General features: G+C 35.4%; 1 protein-coding gene across 2 annotated transcripts in view; it reads right to left on the minus strand.

Moving 5' to 3' along the window:
• Positions 1-19,819: 19,819 nt before the first annotated feature.
• LOC134472612 (beta-defensin 109-like) overlaps positions 19,820-22,401 on the minus strand; it is an 89,911-nt gene continuing 87,329 nt past the window's right edge. For both annotated transcript variants that reach the window (XM_063234543.1, XM_063234544.1), the window contains one exon: positions 19,820-20,081. In XM_063234543.1, the coding sequence (XP_063090613.1) occupies positions 19,876-20,081 (206 nt within the window). In that variant the 3' untranslated portion in view covers positions 19,820-19,875. The remainder of the gene's footprint in view (positions 20,082-22,401) is intronic.

The following is a 22,401-nucleotide window of genomic DNA, read 5'->3' on the forward strand; positions in this document are numbered from 1 at the left end:
AAGCAAGGTCACACTGGTCTCAAAGCCATGGGACCCCAGTCATGTAGCCTGATCCCCAACATTCAGCATTATCCTTTGTTAGGTATATGGTGTTTATTCAGATGAGGGAGGTGTAATTTTAAGGCACTATATATTTGTATTTCACAGAGAGATAATGATGTAGAAAATATTTTTATAAACTTTTTTCCCATAAATTCTTTTGAGAAATAACAACTGAATTCATTTTTACATTTACTGATTTTATATGTCATATTTTAGTGTAAATTTTGAAGTTATTTTTATACTATAAATATTAATATTCTATATTATCAGCTGTTGTCAAAGAATTTCTTGCATTCTGTAACCTGTCTCTTCACTCTGTCTTCATTGTGCATGTTTTCAGTTTGATAACATCATATTTTTAGTTATTTCTGTCATTTATTTGCTATTTAAATCCCATTCAGAAAACTTCATTTATCCTTCTGGGCGAAATACTTCTTTCTAGTATCTCCAAGCTGAAATGGTTTTGACAATATGCTTGGGTATCTGATATATTTTCAGTGGATTTTTTATACCGTGTGAATATTTAGGATCTACTTTAAATCATCTTTTTTAAATGCCCAGTTTTTCCAAATTATTTGTTGATCATGTTATGGCAGAGAGAGAAAGGCAAGGAATCACCCATGGAGGAATCGAGCGGGTACAAGCAAGCTTTATTACCTGGCAGACAGCATTTTTACAAACTACTGGGACATGACACTGAGGGGCCACTGGGTTAGGTTTATACAGTTTAGTTCCTGACAGAAACAGGCAAAGATATATTGTCTTGGGGCTGGGGATTTAGCTCAGCGGCATGAGCGCCTGCTTTGTAAGCAGGCAGTCGTGAGTTCGATCCCTAGTACCGATAAAAATGAAAAAGACAAAAAAAAAAAAAAAAAAGATATATTGGGATGTCTTATTTAGCTTGAAGTATAGCTGGCATGGAGGGTACTGTCCATCATGGGTGGTGGGCACGGTTTAACCAATCATCCTACAGCAGCTCAGGGTACAGCAAAGGCAAGGCTTTGCAGTTTGATCTGTGCCGTTGTTTTTACAAGAAACAAGTGTGAGAATAGGATTTTATATTCTTCTTATAGCTAAGCTGTTGGCTGAGACCTGCGATGGCTCTGGAGTGTGGCTCATTCCCATATCTCTCAGAGTGCACATTTATGTTCATCTTTAAAGAGTCAGATAAGGATTATTGCATGTATTTCTTTCATTACTCTCCATTCCAATCACCTTTGTCTGCTTGTATACTGACATCAGGTAGTTTTGTGACTATTTGATTGTAATATCCTGATATCTAAAACTGTTTTGATTCCAGCCTTTTTCACTTTCTCTGCTGAAGATTGCTTTGGTTATTCTTGGTCTCTTCTGATAATGATGAATTTCAGGGTTGTTTTTCTCATCTTATAAAGAAGTGTTTTTAATGTTTTGATTGAAATGAATTGAATATGTAGATCTACTTTTATAAGAAAGTTCATAGAACAGTATCATTTCTATTGACTTATGAACTTAAGAGACTTTATTAGTTTCCGTTGTGCTTGTGCAGAAAAATATTTGATATAGACACTTTGTAGAAATAGGAATTTTACTGTGACTCACAATTTCAGAGGCTTCACTTTATGACTGGCTGAATGCAAAGGTGACTATCATGGCAGAATGGTAGGGGTTAGCACCTCACATCATGGAAAGTGAGGTTGGAAGACAGGAAGAGACAAAGTGAAAGGTAATGCAGGAGAGTTCCACTTTCCAAATCTTTTCCCATGACCACCCTCTTCCAGTCCGAGAGAACTTCCAAATATTGTACTCGGCTGTGAACTTCTCTGCATTTATTCAGTTATTGATTCTGTGCTGCCATTCTTCCTTCACTTTTGGAAATCCAAGTCATTTTCCACACAAAAATTTCATGTGACATTTTTTATCTACATTATAATAGAGCTCTTTCTATCTTTTGGTGTATTTTTCAACATCACATTTACTGTTCTGTAATTTAATTAATATAAACATTTTAAAATTTGGGTAAGCTTATATTTTTGAAAGGTATTGTCAATAGGATCATTTCCTGAATTTGGTTCAGTAGATTTTTTTCTGTCTAGAAAATCTATGAAGTTATTTTGATATTTGCTTCCCATCATTTGGATAAATTAGTTTTTAAACCAATAGTTTTCTAATGTTGGTGTTAGGGTCTTCGAACACAAGGATCATATCATCTGCAACTGTGAATTATTTGACTTATTTTTCTATTTTTACTTGCTATTTTCCATTATTCCTATTCCTTTTTTTCTTTCCATTTTCTAATTGTCTCATGTGAAAACACAAGCAGAAGTTTAAACAGGACTATACAGAAAACTTTTTCATATTGGTACTGTTTGTAGCACAGATATGTTAATATTCAGTATGATTTTATTGAGTTCATTGAAATTTACTATTATTAATAGTGGCACTTGGTCATTATGAAATTTCTGAATTTTTTGACATTGAAAGATATCAAATTTAAAGGAAGTGTTTCTGTTCATCATTTGACATCATTCTGGGATTTTTGTCTTTGAATCCATTTGTGTAATGTATGACAATTGTATTATGTTGCACCATCTTTGTATTCCAGTAATGAGTCAATGTGTATGATAAAAATGTGTTCTTGAGTTCTAATCTAAGAATTCTGTTGGCAATTTTTATATCCATTTTTATCATATACTTTAAACCGTAATTTTCTATTTTCACCATTTATTTATGCACTTTTGTTAGTGTGATAATGACTCCATAAAAAGAATTTAGATGCATTTCTTTCCTTCTTATTTTGTACTTTTAGTAGCAACACTGAAATCAATGCTTGCTTTATACTGTAGTAAATTTAGCAGCCATTCCTTTGGTAATGGCTTCTTTTGCGGGGAGCGAAATTTTAATGCTTCAATTTCATTTCTTATTATTCCCTTAGGTTTTCAACATTAGATACCATTTGGGTGCATTGTATTTATCTACATAGGTATTCTTTTTTCTAAGCCTTTCAGCTTATTACAATATAAGTTTTTTCAAGTTTATTATTATGGTTCTGAGTATTTCAGTGATATCTCTTGTAACATTCATATTCTTATGTATGTTTAAATTATTTAGCCTAGATCATTTTTCCTTTAGATTTTGATAGTATTATATTTTCTAAAGAAATTCTTCATTTAAGTGATAATATTTATTGTTTTTTGTATGTCTATCATTAATTTCAGAGCAGCATCTATTTATTTACTTTTATTAGCTTTCTGTTTGGTTTATTCTTGTTATTTTTGGGAATTTGACATATAAAATTATAGTATTTATTTGAGATCTGTTCAATTTGAATAAAAATAATTACACCTATGGCCTTGTTTGGTTTTTTTTTTTTTTTTTTTTTTTTTTGCCTTTGTCCTTTTTATCAGTACCAAACTCATGACTGCCTGCTTCCAAGTTAGGAGCTAAACCTCCAGCCCACACCTATGGCCTTCTATTACAGGACTTTCTTTTGAGTTTCCAGAATCTGGAGTATTTAAACTTCCAAATTTTATTGAATTTTAGAATTTTTCAAATTTCCTCAGTGATATCTTGCATACTCCACTGATCAGTCAAACCCTCATTTTTCAATCTACATATGTTTGTGTTAGATTTTTAGTACATCTATTTGCAAAATTCTAATTATTATTTAAGTAAGTGCCATGTATAAGAAAATAGACATTTGGTCTTGGTGTATTTCATTTTTTTCATTGCTCTCAATTACTGTTAATTATTCTTTTTTGCAATAATTGCAGGAAGCACAACTGCCCATAAAAAGGTAGAATGCATAATTACTCAACATATTCGCAGAAAGGACAGAGGAGCCATCAAGATAATGGTTAGTTGATGTACAACTGTACTTTTCATCTATGGTAAAAAATTTTTTATTGTGATAAGATAATAATTGAGCTCCTTTGCCTCACTGTAAATAAGATGTGATTAAGTATTCCCTTAAGTGAAGATTCTGAGTATTTTGAATCACATTAGAATTCACATGTTTTAAAAACATGATATGTGAACTTAGGAAAAAAATAAAAATATTGCACCTAGGGTTTGAAATGAATCAAGTACCCACATTAATGTAATACTTCCTACGTTGTGAAGCAAACAGAAAGCACTTACTATTACAGATAGAAATATTTTGAGAGTATTCAAGGTAAAAATAAAAAAAATAACACTAGACTTCAGTGATTAGTCTTGAATTCACATGTTGATAAAAATACCATAAGAACATATATATGAGTATATCATGAACAATAGTTTTATTGCCAAAAGATAAGTCTTTGAATGAATTAATTCAATTCCTTGAGTATTCAAGGTAAAAATAAAAAAAAAACACTAGACTTCAGTGATTAGTCTTGAATTCACATGTTGATAAAAATACCGTAAGAACATATATATGAGTATATCATGAACAATAGTTTTCTTGTCAAAAGATAAGTCTTCGAATGAATTAATTCAATTAGTATAAATTGTTAGGTTTTACTTACTCCTAAGCCTTTATTCATCACTTCTTAGTTCATATTGTAAATAATATGTGCTTCAACACAGAATGAAAACAATCTCTTGGAACTCATAGTTGAAGAGACAAAAAAATCCATTGTGAAATATTCAAAGAAATATCATCCACATGAGAAACACATGCGAACTGCTCAGAATGAGACAATGTGGTATGATTTCTAGTAGAGATAAGCTATAAGATTTTTATCTATTTGAAAAAGGATTCAGTGGTCTTATGAACTATAACCAATGTCACACTAAAGGAAAAAAGTTCTTATGTAATTTAAATGGTAATGACATGGAAAATCATCAAAGATAAATCCCCTCATAAAAGAATCAAGATGAGTTAATCTGGAAAAATGTATTAAAATGGAAAGCCTTTATAATTGCTATAACTTAGAGGTTACACTCAAAGTAATGTAGGAGAGAAGTATTCAGTCAGTCCCCTAATCTATATCAGCATGAGGAAACACATACAGTTGAGAAATAATATGAATGATATCTGTGTGGAAAAGTCACTCATCTAGCTATAGTAAACACAAAAAAACTTAAAAGGGGGGAAACTATATGAATGGCATTTGAATGGGAAAAGCTTTAATTAATTAATTACTCTCAAGCAGCTTGAGAGCCTACGAAGTGGAGAGAAACCCTATGAATGTCATCTGTGTAAGAAATCATTCACTACTTCATCAAGACTTAAAAGTCATCAGAGAACACACTCAGGAGAGAAACAACATCAATGCCATCTGTGTGGGAAAACCTTCACTCGTTCAGATTTCCTTCGTGAGCATGAGAAAATACACACTGGACGGAGACCATATGAATGCCGTCTGTGTGAGAAAGCATTCTTTCGTTCATCTCACCTGAGAAGGCATCACAGAACACATGTGGGAGAGAAACCATATGAATGCCATCTGTGTGGGAAAACTTTCACTCATTCATCTAACCTGAGAAAACATGAGAGAACACACACAGGAGAAAAACCACATCAGTGCCAGCTGTGTGGGAAAACCTTCACTCGTTCAGATTTACTTCATAAACATGAGAAAATACACACTGGTCAGAAACCATACAAATGCCATCTGTGTGAGAAAGCATTCTCTGATTCATCTTACCTAAGAAGGCATCACAGAACACATTATGGGAGAGAAACCATATGAGGGCCATCTGTGTGGGAAAACTTTCACTCATTCATTTACCCTGAAAGAACATGAGAGAACACATACTGGAGAGAAACCATACAAATGTCACTTGCGTAAGCAAGCATTCATTTCTTCAACTTACCTTAACAAACATAAAAGAACGCATACAAGAGAGAACCCATAAGGATATCAAGTGTATAGGAAAGTCTTTACTCAATCATCTACCCTTTGTCAGCATGTGAAAACACACAGGAGAGAAATCATATGAACGTCATCCATGCGGGAAAGCCTTAACTCGTTCTTCTAATCTTAAAATCAAAATAACACATTTATGAGATAACCATATGTATGTTATCTGTGTGTAAAAGACTTCAGTCATTCATATCACTTCAAAAGGCATGAAAAATGCACACAGGAGAAATGTTATGAATGTTATCTGTGTGGGAAAGTCTTCACAGGTTCAGATTGCTTACTCTGCATGAGAAATCACACACTGGACAGAAACCTAATGAATGCTATCTCAGTGCAGTGACCTTCCTCCAAACTTACCTTAGACAATAACAGTAATTTTTTAAAGAATTATGGTAGAGATGAACCATAAAATTTTCCTCTCTGGGAGAAATGTTTCTTCCAATATTCTGTAGATGGTCTTTTAAAAGACTGCTCATTACAGGAAAAAATCAATGCCACAGAATATATTGTGACAGATGTGAGAAAACAAATAAAATGAATCTGTGGAAATTGAGTCCGTTTAGACCTAACTCACCATAACTAAGAATTTATGAATTGTTATTATATGTATTAATAATGTGGTGCAATAATTTTGATATTTATCTGCCATGCATGGTTTCTGATAATTCACTCTGGAGTCTAATGTATATAGAATTCCTCAGACATACACATCAGGTAATATTTGGCATATAAAACTGTCTATAGTGAATGTTGGAATATGGCCATTTGTAATTTATTTTTAAGCAATATTAGAAATCTTCACTTGGCAGGATTCTCAGACCCTCCTTTGACGTTTGGAGCTGTTATTCTCAATATAATGCTTGGTTTACAAAAGAGTATTAGGGAATGAACAGGACATGAATAGCTTATAGGTGGATGAACATTGCTGAGCCACATCAAACCACTATCCCAAGGAAAAAATTTCCTCTGAAGCAACAAAAAGTTCTTTAGTCAAATAGCAACACCTGTGGAAAATGGGAGCGCCCTCACAGGAAGACACACTGTATCATGAATGAATCAAAGTTCAAAATGATTAGATATTTATCATCAAAGCTAAGATTTCCTTTCTGAGGAGCCATCTATTTTATAAGTAATTGGAGTAAACTTTAGATAAGTTTTACCTATAAAATGGTTTTGAAACACTACAACCAATGTAAAATAAGTTATATAGCACAAATTTCAGAATACCAACAAGATAATGATTTATCCTATAAGTTACATATTGATACATGACAATGTGATTATCTAAAGATATCAAATAAGGTTATGTGTGAGAAATTTCATTAAAATTACAAAAACCATATTCAACATACCTTGCCAACAGAATACAAAACAATTGTATTGTTTTAAAATAATTATTTTACTTGTTTTACTAATAAAAGCTAATAAAAAATCTGAATGTTCAGTAATAATTTTTAATGCACTTTTATACTCCTGGATTTAGGTACAAAAATATTGTGATGGATAGATATTTGGGTTTTATTTCTACTCCCACTTCTCCCAGAATTTCTGCCATACAGGTAAAGTCAACTCACACTCACTTCCTACCAACATCAGCAGTGCACGTGTATTCCATGAAGTGATTTGAGAAAATCACCATTCTGTCCATCTTTTTCAAGGTATTGAAACAAAATGTCATGTTGGAAAATACAGAAAGTGTTCATTGAAGCTATTTAGATTCCTTGAAATTCATGTATTTTCTTGCCAGTATAATGTGAGGCTAGAGACATCTATCCTTCCCTTTTATCTCATAGAACACCTGGTATATTTTCCCTTACATTTCAGAGTTGAACTAAGTTGATCCAAGAGCTCATCCACTGCTATCTCTCTCATTGATATCAAGCTAATTCTGTGATTACTTACAAACATCTCACAAAGTACTTTTTGCTAAAATAAAAGCAATCTTTATAAAAATAATTTATGCAAAGTTTTTGAAGCAAGTATTTAGTCTAATGTTTGAACAAATTGGCAGTGTCCTTCAATGAATCATCCTTCTGTTTTATAAAGGTCATGTTCACTAGATTTCTATAGCCATTCTTAAAGACATAATAGCAGTTACAGTGGAAGCTTTCATCAGAAGTAGTGAGTGCCTCCCACATGTGAAGGAACCTTGCTTTCATGTGTTGTTGGCATAACTATGTATGAATATCAAAGATGATTTTCAGGGCATTCATGAATTCAAGAAGAATTTAAAACTTTGAGAGTCAGCAGGTCATTATACTTTATAAAAGGTAAAAGCATTGAATTTCAATATATATTCATCAGTTTTGCTATTGGTGAAACAAACACAATACATAAAAATCTTTTTTTTTTTTTGTACTAGGGCTCGAACTCATGACCTCGAGCTTGCCAGGTTCCCACTGTGCTAAGTCCTCAGCCCCAGTGCACAAAAATCTTAAAGGAAAATTTCATTTGTCACATGGTTTCCAGTACTTCAGGCAGAAGTCAGTTGGCTTCAAGGATGAAGGCTTCAAGGCTTCAAGTGGAAGTGTGTAGTGGATCCAGGTTGCTTACTCCTGGCATTAGGTATGTGGAAGAGGCCGATATCATCAGGGAGGATGTAGCCACCAGACAGGAAGCACACAATGGCATGTCTGCACTACCCACTCACAGTCACTGAGAACCATGCTTGCCTGAGCCCCTCTTCAAAAATTTTGCCATCAATATCACACTTCTAAATGGCTGTCACATTTTTTCCCTTGTCAACTGACAGCTAAAGTCCTTCCCAGAATCTACACTTAACCTGTGATTGATTGCATATCCTTTCATCTAAAATGTTATAAAAACATATACTCATTTCTATTACCAAAATTTCCATTAGTTATCAAAACAGCACACTTCATGACTATTCTGAGACTCAAGGCAGTTTTACTTGTAAATAACTGAAAATTCAAAAAGTAAGTCATGTACAAGTACCAGCTCCGTAAAATAAATGTAATCATTTTGTAAAACGAACATATACTAATAACATAAAAATTACACAAATTAGTACACACAAATATATTTTAACAACATTTTGTGATTATTAGCATTTTAATAGGCAGGATGGAAAAGCCATCCTATCATTTGACCCGTGAGAGAGATGCCCATTTCGCTGGAACATCATTAACCTTTAGAGCCTCAGCTCCAGCATCTGGGGCCATCATGGAGAGAAGTGAGTACAGAAGTCTTGATTGGCCTCTTCAGTGATGTTGCCAGACACAGTCCACATGGCTTATCTTGAGCTGAATTTCCTCAGTGGCTCCAGTTTTACTGAAAGGACATTCTGTGCTTCTTGTATATTTAGTGCCCCAGGTCTTCACCTTTAAATTCATTCTCAAGCACATTTAATGAATATATTGCCTTGACTAAATTGATCTAAAATATTGAACACTTTCTCTCATAAACATCAGAGTTGCTCATAAAATTTTAGCAAACAATACATTAATGTGTCAAAAGTATAAACAAATGGAGTACTTTCTAAAAATGCAAGATTGGTAGGCATAGAGCTATCAGCATAATTTAGTTTATCAACAGACCAATGAAAGCATAAACAGTTGACAACATAAATATAATAAAGAATTCATTTATAATTAAAATTTTGAAAAAGTAGATCATAAAGAGATGATCTCACTCTACCAGTAGTACTTATGAAGGATTTCAAACGTTACAGTACGAAATGGTGAACATTTGAATATTTATGCTTATTAAAGGAAAAAGCTAAGATTTTTATGCCTACTCAGTTCAGGTGATATTCTGTAACCAGAAAAAGAAGTAACATGCCTATATAAAAAGACATTTATTTGGATATATAGAAAGAAAATTATATTTATTCACAATGTCATTTTTGTGGAAAAATTCTCATCCATAGGAGCAATAAATAATTTTAGTAACTTTATAGAAAACACTACATAATAGTTAATGATACCACAATATTTAACCAATGAAAAATTGACTACTGAATAAACACATTTTAAAATAGGTTCAAGAGCATAAAATAATCACACTAAATCTAGAAATACGTTTGCAGTATTTGTACCCTAACCAGTACCAAACTGTACAGGGAAAAACTAAACAAGTAAAAGAGTACATGGAGCCAGGCATGGTGGTGGAATCCTATAATCCCAGCATTCAGGAGGCTGAGGCAGGAGGACCACTGCAAGTTTGAGAGTAGTCTGGGCTACAAAGTAAGCCCAAGGTCAACCTGCATAGTGAGCCCCAACCCAAAAAGTTAAAAAAAAAAAGTGCATGGGACAGAAGAGTGGCAATAGCAAAAATGTCACTTCTCCAAATAGCTTTGTAATAAACACAATATCAAAAGAATTGAAATAATAAGATTATTTTTTATTTAAAAATAAAGGAGATTAAGATAAAAGAGGACATAACAACAAAGGTCAGAACAGAACAATTTAAGAAACATAGTGTTTCAACACAAGATAAACCGGCATAACAGTATTTACCATAGTGTCTCTTTCCTTGAAATATTTGAGTATACCTTCATATACTATAGCATCAAGCATAACAATACAGTGTAAAACCATTCAAGAGGATGAAAGTATTACAGGGTATTTAGAACCAACTAACAGAAAATGAACAGTGGTTACTATATTATCTCCTTGTCTATAAAAAATTTTTGTTTATACTATCACATATAATAAAATCCAGTAAGATAAAACATGATAAAACCAATGGAGACAGAAGGACAAAAGCTTGATGGGACTTCAAAAAAAGATGATATTAAATCAGCACTAGCTATTATAATGTCTTGTTTTCTTCAAAATAACTGTTCATACCATCACAGACAATAAAATCAAACACACCAGAATAAAACCATTCCAATTAATGAATGCAAACATTATAAGGCTTCAAAATAATATAATGGGGAATAATGATTACCACATACTTTTATGTATTCTTACAATTTTTTACACTAGGAAAACTATTCAGTATTTATACGTGTGAGTTTGATTTATTTTGCTTATGAGTATGGTCTCAAGCTGCACCCATTTACGTATAAATATCTCAATGTGCTCATCCTTAATAGCTAAGTAGTACTCCATTGTATAAAAATACAACTTTTTAATCCATTCCTCAGTTGACACTTAGGTTGTTTCCAAGATCTGGCTATTACAAATTGTGTTGCAATAAACATGGGTGCACATATATCACTATGGTGTGATGCTTTCAGTTCTTTTGGGAATATGCCTAGAAGTGGAATACCTGGAAATATGGGACTTGCAATACCAGCTTTTTGAGAAATCTCCAAACTGACCTCCACAATGGTTGCACCAGTGTACACTCCCACCAACAGTGCAGAGTTCCTTTTTCAACACAGCCTCTCCAGCATTTGTTGTTGGTGGTTTTCTTGATCCTGGCCATTCTTTCAGGAGTGAGATGGAATCTCAGTGTGGTTTTAATTTGCATTTCTCTAATGAGTAATGTTGTTGAACATTTTTTCATGTATTTATTTTCCATTTGTATTTCTTCATCTGAAAAGTGTGTATTCATCTTAGATGCCCATTTTTGGATTGGATCTTTGAATTTTGGGGGTCTGATTTTTTTTAATTCTTTCTATGTTTTAGACAGAAGTCCTTTGTCTGAGGGACAGTTCACTAAGATTTTTTCCCACTTTGTGGGTTTTCTTTTCACTATACTGGAGATTTCTTTTGACAAACAAAACTTTTTAATAAGACATGATCCCAGTTATTGATTCTGGGAAGTATTTCCCATGTGGTTTGAGCCCTGTTCATGAATTCTCTACACACCCCTATGTGTTCAAGGTTTTAACCCAATTGGTCTTCCAATAGATTTAGTGTTTCTGTTTTAATATTCAGATCTTTGATCCATTTAGATTTTAATTTAGTACATGGTGATAGGCATGGGTCTAGTTTTAGTTTTCAGCATATGGAGAGCCAGATTTTCCAACACCATTTATTAAAGAGACTCTCCTTTTTCCAGTTAACATGTTTGGCTCCTTTATAGAAGGTAATGTGGTTGAGTGTGTTTGTAGTTGTGATTATATCTTCTAATCTATTCCATTGATCTTCAGTACTGTTGTAGTCAGGGGTTGTACATAGAGAACAACTAGAAGTAGGACATGGAGTTTATAATATTTTTTTATGGTTACCGGAAGTTAACACAGGAAACTGCAGGAAATGTACTGGCAACACCAAAGACATAGATTATTTAGTGAAAAGCCTAAACCCCACAACAATGTCCCACATGAGTCCAGAAAAAAACCCAGAGCTCAGGACAATTCCTCCCATGAGTCCAACTGGAGGTCCAGAGCCACAAAAAGGACTCACGCCAGTCTCTTTTACAGATCCATGCCTGGAAGACCCAAGGGTCAGTGGTGGAAGCCAGAAAGTGTATGCCAGCAGCATGAAGGAGCTGTGCTAGCGGGATGAGGGTTCTACGCTGGAGCTGAGAAGTCACACTCACAACAAAGACTAGGGCTATCCTGAAAGGCACCACAGCTATCCTCAGTGACACGGAGGCCCCCCGAGCTCCTCTGACGACAAGCACAGTCAGGTACGTGCCAGGAAGCAGTGTGACGAGTTCATTGTGGAGACCAAGTAGTGCAGGTCTTCCCCTCCGGGGCCAGGAAGCAATGCTCGATGGGAGGACCAGAGCTTCTCCAGGAGAACCAACAGCTCAGAGAGCAACTCGTAGGAGAACCCACAATGCCTCCTTAACACCTCAACCCTCAACACCTCCCTTCTTCTCCACCTATTTATCCTGGCAACTTTCCTCAGGTGGAGCATCTCCACTCAATGCCTTGCTGATGTAATCCAGCTGGCATTAAGTTGACCACTAGTTCTCAACCCATAACAAGTACCATATTGATTTTACTACAGTTGCTTTGTAGTATATCAAGTCAGGGATTGTGATGCCTCCTGCCTTGCCTTTGCTGCTTAGAATGGTCTTTGCTATTCTAGGTCTCTTCTGGTTCCAGATGAATTTTAGGAGTGATTTCTCTAGATGTGTGAGTTATGTTGATGGTATTTTTATTGGGATTGCATTGAATCTGTATAACAGTTTTGGGAGAATGGCCATTTTCACAATATTTATTCTTCCCATACATGAGCAAGGGACATCTTTCCATTTTCTGAGACCCTCTTCAATTTCTTTTTCCAGTGTATTATAATTTTCCCTATATAGATCTTCCTAATTATTTCATTTTTGGGTTGCTAGTGTGAAGGGTGTGACTTCTCTTATTTCTCTCTCTGTGTTTGTTAGTGAATAAAAATATTGATTTTTGATTATTGATTTTGTATCCAGCTACATTGCTGAATTTATTTATTATATCTAATAGTCTTTCAGTGGTGCTTTGGGGGTCTGCTATGTACAGTATCATGTCATCTGCAAACAATGATAATTTAGCTTCTTCTTTTCCTATCTTTACCCTTTTATTTCACTCTCTTGCCTAATTGCTCTGGCTAATATTTGCAGTACTACATTAAACAGGAACTGTGAAAAGGGGCATCCTTGTCTTGTGCCTGATTTTAAGGTAAAGGCCTTTAGTTTTTGGCCATTTAGTGTGATACTTGCTGTTGGTTTGTCATAGATGGCCTTTATCATATTGAAGTAAAGACTATTCCAATTTTCTGTAAGGTTCTTATCATGAATGAATGTTGGACCATATCAAAAGCTTTTTCTGCATCTATAGAAATGATCATGTGATTCTTACTTTTGGCTTTATTGATATGGTGGATTACATTTATTGATATATGCATGTGAAACCATCCTGCATATCTGGGATGAATCCCACTTGGTCATGGTGTATAATCTTTTTGATGATTTGCTGCATCCTATTTACCAATATTTTATTGAGGATTTTTACATCTGTGTTTATTAGGGAAATTGGACTGTAGTTCTCTTTTTTAGTTGGGTCTTTCTCAGGTTTTGGTACTAGAGTAATATTTGCTTCCAGGAATGACTTAGGAAGGATTGCTTCCCTTTTGATTTCATTGAAGAGTTTGAGGAGTGTCAGCATCAAGTCTTTTGTAGAATTCTGCAGTGAATCCATCTGAGCCTGGGCTAATCTGTGTAGGTAAGGACCTAATTACATTGTCAATTTTATTAATAGAAATTGGGTTATTCAGCAGTTTTACATCTTCCTGACCTTGCTTTGGTACTTCATATGTTTCTAGGAGCCTGTCTATTTCTTCTGTATTATCAAACCTATGAGAGTAGAGGTTTTTGAAATAAGTATTGATGATCTTCTGTATTTCAAAGAGTTTATAGTGATTTCATGTTTTTCATTCCTTATTGCATGAATTTGATCTTTTTCTTCCCTTTTTTATAAGGTTGACAAAGGGCTTATCAATTTTATTTTTCTTTCAAAGAACCAACTCTTTGATTCATTGATTATTTGGATTGTTTTCTTAGTCTCTATTGCATAAATTTCTGTTGTGATTTTTATAATTTCCTCCCTTTTTTTGGCTTTGGGATTGACTTGCTCTTTTTCCAAATGTTTGAGGTGTAGCATCAGGTTATTTATTTGTATTTGTTCTGTTTTCCTGATGTGGGAACTCAGTGCAATAAATTTTCCTCTGAGGACAGTTTTCATTGCATCCCACAGATTCCAGTAATTCATTTTTGTATTTTTGTTTCCTTGGGGTATTGTTTAGTTTCTTCTTTAATTTCCCCTGTCACCCACTGATTACTCACGAGTGTGTTATTCAGTTTCTATCTGTTTGTGGGATTTTTACAGTATCTTTTATCATTAGTTTTTAATTTCTTGGCACTATGATCTGATAACATGCATGGGATAATTTCAACTCTTTTGCATTTATTTAAATATGTTCTGTGGGCTAGTATTTGGTCTATTTTAGAGAATGTCCCATGCACTGCTGAGAAGATTGTGTATTCTGATGTTGGATGGAACACTCTGTATATGTCTACTAAGTCCATTTGTTCAGAGGTGTGATTCAGTTCTGTTATTTCTTTGATGATTTTCTGTCTGGTTGATCTGTGCCTTAGTGTCAATGTTGTGTTAAGGTCTCCTGTTATAATTGCATTACAGCTAATTTGGTTTTTCATTTCTGTTAATACTTGCTTTTTATACCTGGATGCTCTAGAATTTGGTGCATATATGTTAAAGATAATTATCTCTTCCTCTTGATGTTTTCCCCTAACCAGTATGTAGTGACCTTCTTTATCTCCTCTAATCATTATTGGTTTAAAGTTCAAATTATCTGTAAACAGAATAGCTACCCCCACTTTTTGGGGGGTTCATGTTGCATGAAGTATTGTTTTCCATCCTTTGACTCTCAGTCTGTGAGTATCCTTTTGGGTTAGATGGGTTTCTTATAGATAGCATATGGTTGGATGTTTTTTTCTTGATCCATTCTGCCAGTCTGTTCTTTTAATTGATTAATTGAGACCATTTACATTAATGGTTATCACTGTTATATATTGGTTTATTGTTGACATGTTTTCTTTCTGCTGTTGCATCTTTACATTTCCATTCTATTTAATTGTTTGCTTTTCTTAGTGGTTTTTTCCTAAGTGTATCTAAACTGTTTTTCAATATTCTTTGCAGGGTTGGCTTGGTGATCCTGAAGTTCTTCAGCTGTTCTTTGTCATGGAAGTATCTTATTTTTCCATTGATTTTGAAAGACAGTTTTGCAGGGTACATCAGTCTAGGCTGGAAATCATTTTCCTTTAGGATCTGAAATACTTCACTCCATGCTCTTCTTAACTTTATTGTTTGTGCTGAGAAGTCTGCTGTGATTCTGAGAGTTTTTCCTTTATATTTGACCTGTCTTTTCTCTTTGACAGCTTTTAATATTCTATTCTTATGTTGAATTTCTGGGATGGTGATTTTTGTATGTCTGGGTGTAGTTTTATTTTGGTTATGGTTATTTGGAGTTCTACAAGCTTCATTGACCCATATGTCGGTTTCCATTCTCATGTTTGGGAAATTTTCAGCTATTTCTTCTGTAAATAACCTTTTGATATCATTTGTGTTGGTCTCTTCTTTTTATTTATCCCTATCAATCTTATGTTATTATTCTTTGAATCATCCCACAGCTGTTGAATTATTTCCTGATTCCTTCTTATTTTTGAAAGATCTTTCTTTTCCTGTTCACTAACTGCAATCTTGTCTTTGAAGTCTGAAATTCTATCTTCACTTTCATTGAGGTGGTTATTACAACTTTCAATGGAACTTTTGATTTCCTATATATCTCTTTGCATCTGCTTCATATATTATATTTGTTTCTTATATTATTCATCCAGGCATTCTGCCTTTTTGTTTAGTTCCTCCAATTTTTTAACTGTGTCTTATTTAGATATGTTCAGCATCTCTTTCATTTCTTTTATCATTTCTTCTTTTACTTGGGAGATTATTTCTAGTTTGAATTCCTTTAAAGCTTCCCAAAGTTGCTTCCTTATTTCAATTGGTATTGTGTCAGGTATTTCAGGTGTATGGCATATATTTTCTTCTGTGTACATAGCTCCCAAGGTTTCTTCAGGTGGGGTGGAGGTTTGAGATTGTATTTTGATCTTTCGTTTTGTCATTTTCCTATATTTCTGTGTTTCAAGTGTTATTCCAAGGCTTCCATAGGGCCTGTTGGAAATCCTCTTCTATCCCCTCAGCTCCTGGGTCTCTGGCCACCCATTTCCCTGGATTGAGAGAGAGTCACTGGGGGTGGGGCAGGCAGGCCCAAGCCCTAAGTTGCTGGTTGAGTGTGGCAGGAAGCTGTGAAGTTCCTTGGCTGGTGGGAGCAATGATCCCAAACTCCCCGGTTCTGGATTGTGCAGGGAACTCACCTCACGCTGCCCAGTTTCCAAAATTTAGAACACCCACAGACCCCAAACCCCAGAGTCCACCAAGCATGGCTGGAAGAGGGGCAGTTGGCGCAGGTGGGCTCAAGATCCACTGAGCTGTTCCAAGTGCAGCAGGAAGCTGCAAAGTTCCCTGGCTGGGGCTGCAGAGAGGATCCCAGACTCCCTGGCTCAGGAGATGGTGCAGGGACACTCACCCCAGGCCACCCAACTTCAGGAACTGAGAGTGCAGGCAGGCCCAGGACCCCAGAGTCTGCCAAGCACAGCAGGGAGCAGGGCAGTTGGTGCAAGCAGGCTCAAGATCCACTGAGCTGTTCCAGTGCAGCAGGAAGCCGCAAAGTTCCCTGGCCAGGGCTGAAGCAAGGATCCCCTAAGATTCTTTTTTTTTTAAAAAATGATAATCTGATTCCAAATCTTTTTCAGATACAAAGACTAGATTTATCACCATTTTGAAAAACAATGTTAAAATTTTATTATCCATTTTTAAAACGTATTGTAATTGGAATAATCAAGATAGTTTAGCTTTGATATAATGTTAAACATATAGATCAATGAGACAATAGTTTAGAACAAGTCTCACCAAATTATGGTCTATTGAAATTTGACAGTGCTATCAATGTAAACCGCATTTGATACTATATTTGAGGTCATGTCACTTTCATTTTTGTGGCACTGCAGAAGAGAAAGATTACACCTAATTTTGGATGATAAAATTTATTGCGTGAAGACATTTTCCTTAATTGTTACAGTTTTATCAATTCTGAATTAAAATGTTAGGAATGCACGCACATTCACACACAAACATACACACATGTTTCTCATGACAGCTAGTCAACATTTTGAATTAATGAGCCAAGAGTGTCCTTTCCAATAACCAGGATTTAGAAAAGCTGCTAGGGTCTAGTATGCATCAAACATCAGCTGGATACTTTGGCTAATGGTTAAGAATAGCACATGAAAGAGATTTTTATTTTGGAAAACAAGACTAATTAAAAGTTATTCTTATGGAGAGCCATGTGTTAGGAGGTCATTCTGGTCAAGAAACCCAAGCAATTGAAAAGCGAAACTACACAACAGTGTCCCACCATGTGTGGAAAGATGCCAGGAGGCCTCCTCCCTAACAATTCTAAGGGATCTTTCTCTCCATCTGGTTGGGAACAGTGGTGTTGTACCCAAAACTTGTTGACTCTTCCAAGGTCTTGACTCTTTCCTGTGTATCTGTAATGGTTTTGTTTTCTTTGCATCATCTGCCTTTTCTTGCAAACATTATGAACACAGTTTTGCAGTATTTTTGCTTTGTTTTATTAACACCATGTTCCAGAATACAACAGTAAGACAATCACTTTTAGCAGTTTATGGCATGCCAGGCCACGTGAGCATACTGAAAGCCATATCATTTTGAGTCAGGTTGTGATAGCTCATCCCGGAATAAAACCAAGGAAGCAAGAAATTAAAATTTGGGGAGCAAAGGCTTTATTTTAGGCCAGGCCTGGCGAAGCAATCTCCAGGATCCAATTTGGAGACTGTGTGCCTTACAGCTAAAAAGGTTGGGTTTTAAAGCCGAAAACCACAGGAATGTTGTGAACTTTGACCCAGTTTGATAACTTCTTTGTAGTTAAATGTTTCTTAAGGACAGCACATTGTATTGCAGATAGGCTGAAGGGGGTGGGGTGGATTACAAGAAACTGAAACTTAAATCTTTACTAGAGATGGAACTGTAATCTCTATTGAAATGATGCATACAGAACAGCAAGGGGCGCATTGATTAGAACTAGGTTACAACAAGGTCAGCCAGAGTGAGCCTCTGTTCTCTAACCCCAGGCTGAGGAGCATTCACGGGAAGTTAGTTTACTTGTGTCCCCGACTTCGTAGAGCTCAAATATGGATAAGCAATGAGAAGCCGGAAAGAACTCAGTTTATTATCTGCACCTGACAGAAATAGGTGTCCTAGTGAAACAGGAGCATCTGAGGTTGGGCTTGGCCAGGAGCTCTGCTAAGGGGAGTGGAAGGAAGGGCAAAGGAATGAGAGGAAATAACTGAGCTCATTCCCTTTGTGCACACTTGCCCTGATCTGTGGCATACCGCCACTGTTTTTAAGCATTTTTCTCCAACTTTAGTCAAGGTTGTCCCATATCAATGTGGAAAATAGCCACACTCTGATAATTTAATAATAAACTAAGCACTTCATAAATATTGCACTCTAGGTGGAGAGAAAGTGAGTCCTTAGGGTCCAATCATATATTTATAGTCCTCAGAGGTCTTAAAATGATATAATTGAAGATTTATCCCAATAATAAGTTTGAGTCCTGATACACAATCTCCATCTCATCACCTTCAATGAAGGCAAATAAGACTTCATGATAAAGAGAGTAAAATGCATTTGTGGTCAAAATTAAAGGAATATCAGAACTAATACTGACAGATTTTACTTCAAAGAGGTGGCTATGGTTTTATTCTAAAATGCTTCATTTCATTGAAGGGAAATGCTTTAGATATCCTAGTAAAATAAAGATTATCTCTAAATGATTATGATGTTGCTCATATGAAGAAAACCTGAAGATGTATTGGCTGGGTTTGAAGTTTTACAATAGTTAACACCCATGTATTTTGATCACAGAGAACACTTTCTTCTTCAACTTCTTTCTCTCTATCTCTTTCTTGCTCTCTCACTCTCTCTCACTCTCTTTCATTTTCACCTCCTGCTGAATAACTCTGAGTTAAAAATCTTTATGTATTGCTCCAGCATTTTTGTGTTGGCTTTATCCTGTCTTTCCTTCTTTCTCCCTATACCTATCCCTCTATGCTGACATATCCTAAAACTCCTCTACATGTTAGTTACTTCCCTGTTCTCTCTGTGTATATTTAATTAAGTTTTATATAATTATTCATTCTTGTAACTTTGTTGTTTGCCTTTTGGTCTTTCTGTGATGACAGGTAAAAACTGTTTCTTAAAGATTCTGTCAGTCTGTAAAATTTATAAAGTAATAACTTCTGAGTATATTTGAAATCTACTTTATTTATTTGTTTATTTATTGTTACTGACATTGGCCAATGAAAGGTGGTGAAAGCACTGGAAACATTTAACCTGAATGTTTATTCTTAGAGACTTAGAGACTGAGAGACTTAGACTGAGAACTGAGAATTTAGAGACTGAGAACCAAGAGCTTTTCTTTTGGTGCTTTTCATGATTTCATTTCAGCCGGGGCTTAAGTCCTTCTTCATATTCTGAAAAGATAACAGGTGTTGGAACAGGAAGTAGAATCCACCATGGTCGACAGCATTTCCAACGTCTTCGGCAGCCTCCAATTTCATCTTCGATTAGTTTGCAATTGGTTCTTCTGCAGATGCCTGAGAGACTGAGACAGTGGCCTTCAGCAGAAGCAATACCACTTCTTACTGCAGGAAAAGAAAGCCAGTGAGACACTCAGCCCTTGAATAGAATGGAAAACCATCACAATTCTCATGTGTGAGGACAGAATTATTTTGGTATGTTTCTTTGTGGAAAACAATGGCTGAAAGATGTAATTATAACTCCCTCACCCTGTTCCCTAGTTTAAGTCCCTTTACTTGGTATCCAGCATTTGAAGTACCAGTAACTCATTTGTCTTCCAATAAATTCTTGTGATGCCTAATTTAAGTTTCAAAAGTAACTTTGGTAAACATCAAAGTAGAACAAATGTTGGGTAGACAAGACATAGATCCTAAGTTCACTAATTGCTTCATGACTTTATTCTATTATATAATTTTTCACCAGATATTTACTAAGTGCTATTTTCGAGGCATTTTTTCAATGCATGATTAGAAAAGTAGAGTGGGAGAAACCTTTCTTACCCATATGGAGTGCATATCTTGTGAACAAAATTCTAACCACACAAAACTAGATTGAGATAACCCAGAAAGCAGTAAGTGCTTAAAACATATCACACACCAATGGGCCAAACACATTCTGCAACATGGAATTGGGATGAGGGTTAGAGTGCTTTAGGAGGTGGAATTTGAACTGATTTCAGAATGATGAAAACGCCAAAGGCAAAAAAAGAATGATGAGGTCACTTGACATATGTATAACAGCAAGCTTAAGGTCATCTACTAAGTTATTTAGAGAACAGAAAGAATTTTGTAGAAAAAGCATATTATAAAAGATATGTTTTTATAAAAGTACAATAGGAACAAAATCATACATGGCTTGTCAGATGGTCAGGTTGTAGGCTAACATACATCGTATTGCAGTTGTTTTATATTAACTCCTTTGGCAAACAAAGGGCATTTCTTGTTTCAAAATGATATTTCATTTTTTTCATGTCTTTCTTTCTCTATTTTCTTTACAGTAGGATTAATTTTAAAGTGTCATGGAAGAATATTGTATGGAGTTACAGACTGAATTTAGATGTTCTCCCTTGTAAATCTTTGTGTGCTCTCAGGTGGGACTTTTGAGATCTGGGTGGATCTAAGGTGTGTGAAACTGGAATTTAGTGTATGTGATAATAAATTAGTCCACTGATTGGTTTAGCATAGTTTTGGGGATGGAGAATCAGAGGGTCCGCTCTGGGTGTGGGTGGCACCACTGAAATGGCTTGTAGCCCTCATGACACAGAAGTTAAAGGCAGCCTCTCTGATTGGTGACTGCTTGTTTTGCTGCTTCTTTGCCTTCTGCCTGCTCTGGAATGGACTGCTTTTTCTCTGTGATGCAATTCTACTATTCCAACCTGCCATAGAACCTGTCAACTACTGGTTGAAATCTCTACAAATTGTGATCTGAAATAAATCTTTTGTTCTTTAACTCTTTAATTTGTGGGTGTTGTGTATCTTGGCTCAACAATAAGAAAAGTAAATAAAACAGATTTTGGTACTGAGAGCTGGGTCATTGCTGTGACTATTCCTCACTGTGTGGCTCAAGAATCTTTGGAACTGCCTTATTGAGAGAGGATGGAAAGGCTTGGAAATGCTGACTGGAGAAGAAACCCTGGCATGCAGTGAATTTAGCCTAATGAAGTTCTTGTCAGAGTTCAGAAAACTAGAATGTTTACTGCACTGCAGCTGGAAAAGACCAGCTTTGGGAGGTTTTATTTAAAAACAAGGAATGCTTTGATGGTTACACACTAGAACATGTGTGTTATTCTATAGCAGAAAATTTGTACATATTTTGCTTATCTCCAGAGACTTTGTACAGGACTAAGTTTAAGTGTTGTGGTCTACTTAATGTGACAAAAAATTTAAAGCATCCTAATTTTGAGCCTGTCAGATGGCTACTGTTGGCATTTAGTTGATGATCTATGCTGAGAATGTAGAAGAAAGGACCCATAAGAATGGGTTTTAAAAGTTTTGAGATTGGCAGAAAAGAAACTTCCAGTAAAGGTGTTGCCTACAAAGATGGAGCAGAAGAAAAATTGTTTGTTGAAAAGATAAAAATATAATAAACAGTCAAAAATCTTGGAGTGCAATAGAAAAGATGGCCTGAGGCTATTGCAAGTCTCAGAAGGACTCCAACCTTTACAGCCTCAAAATTGTAAAAGTGAAATAACTTCTCTTTGAGAAGACAACACCAAAGCACCATGCTTTAGAATGGCGTGGCCTAGAGTCTCCCCATTGGGACTGTGCTCAGAGTGCTCAATGATCCAAGTGCTTGATCCATATGGAAAAGGGGGCTTTTATATCATCCATGTGGTGCTGGTTTTAGTGCATACAGCAAGAAAGAGTCATGGGGTCAGGAAGGCTT

The sequence above is a fragment of the Cavia porcellus genome, unplaced genomic scaffold (assembly GCF_034190915.1).
Source record: "Cavia porcellus strain 051 isolate PalLab524CR breed Dunkin Hartley unplaced genomic scaffold, mCavPor4.1 scaffold_24, whole genome shotgun sequence".
Classification (NCBI taxonomy): Eukaryota; Metazoa; Chordata; class Mammalia; order Rodentia; family Caviidae; genus Cavia; species Cavia porcellus.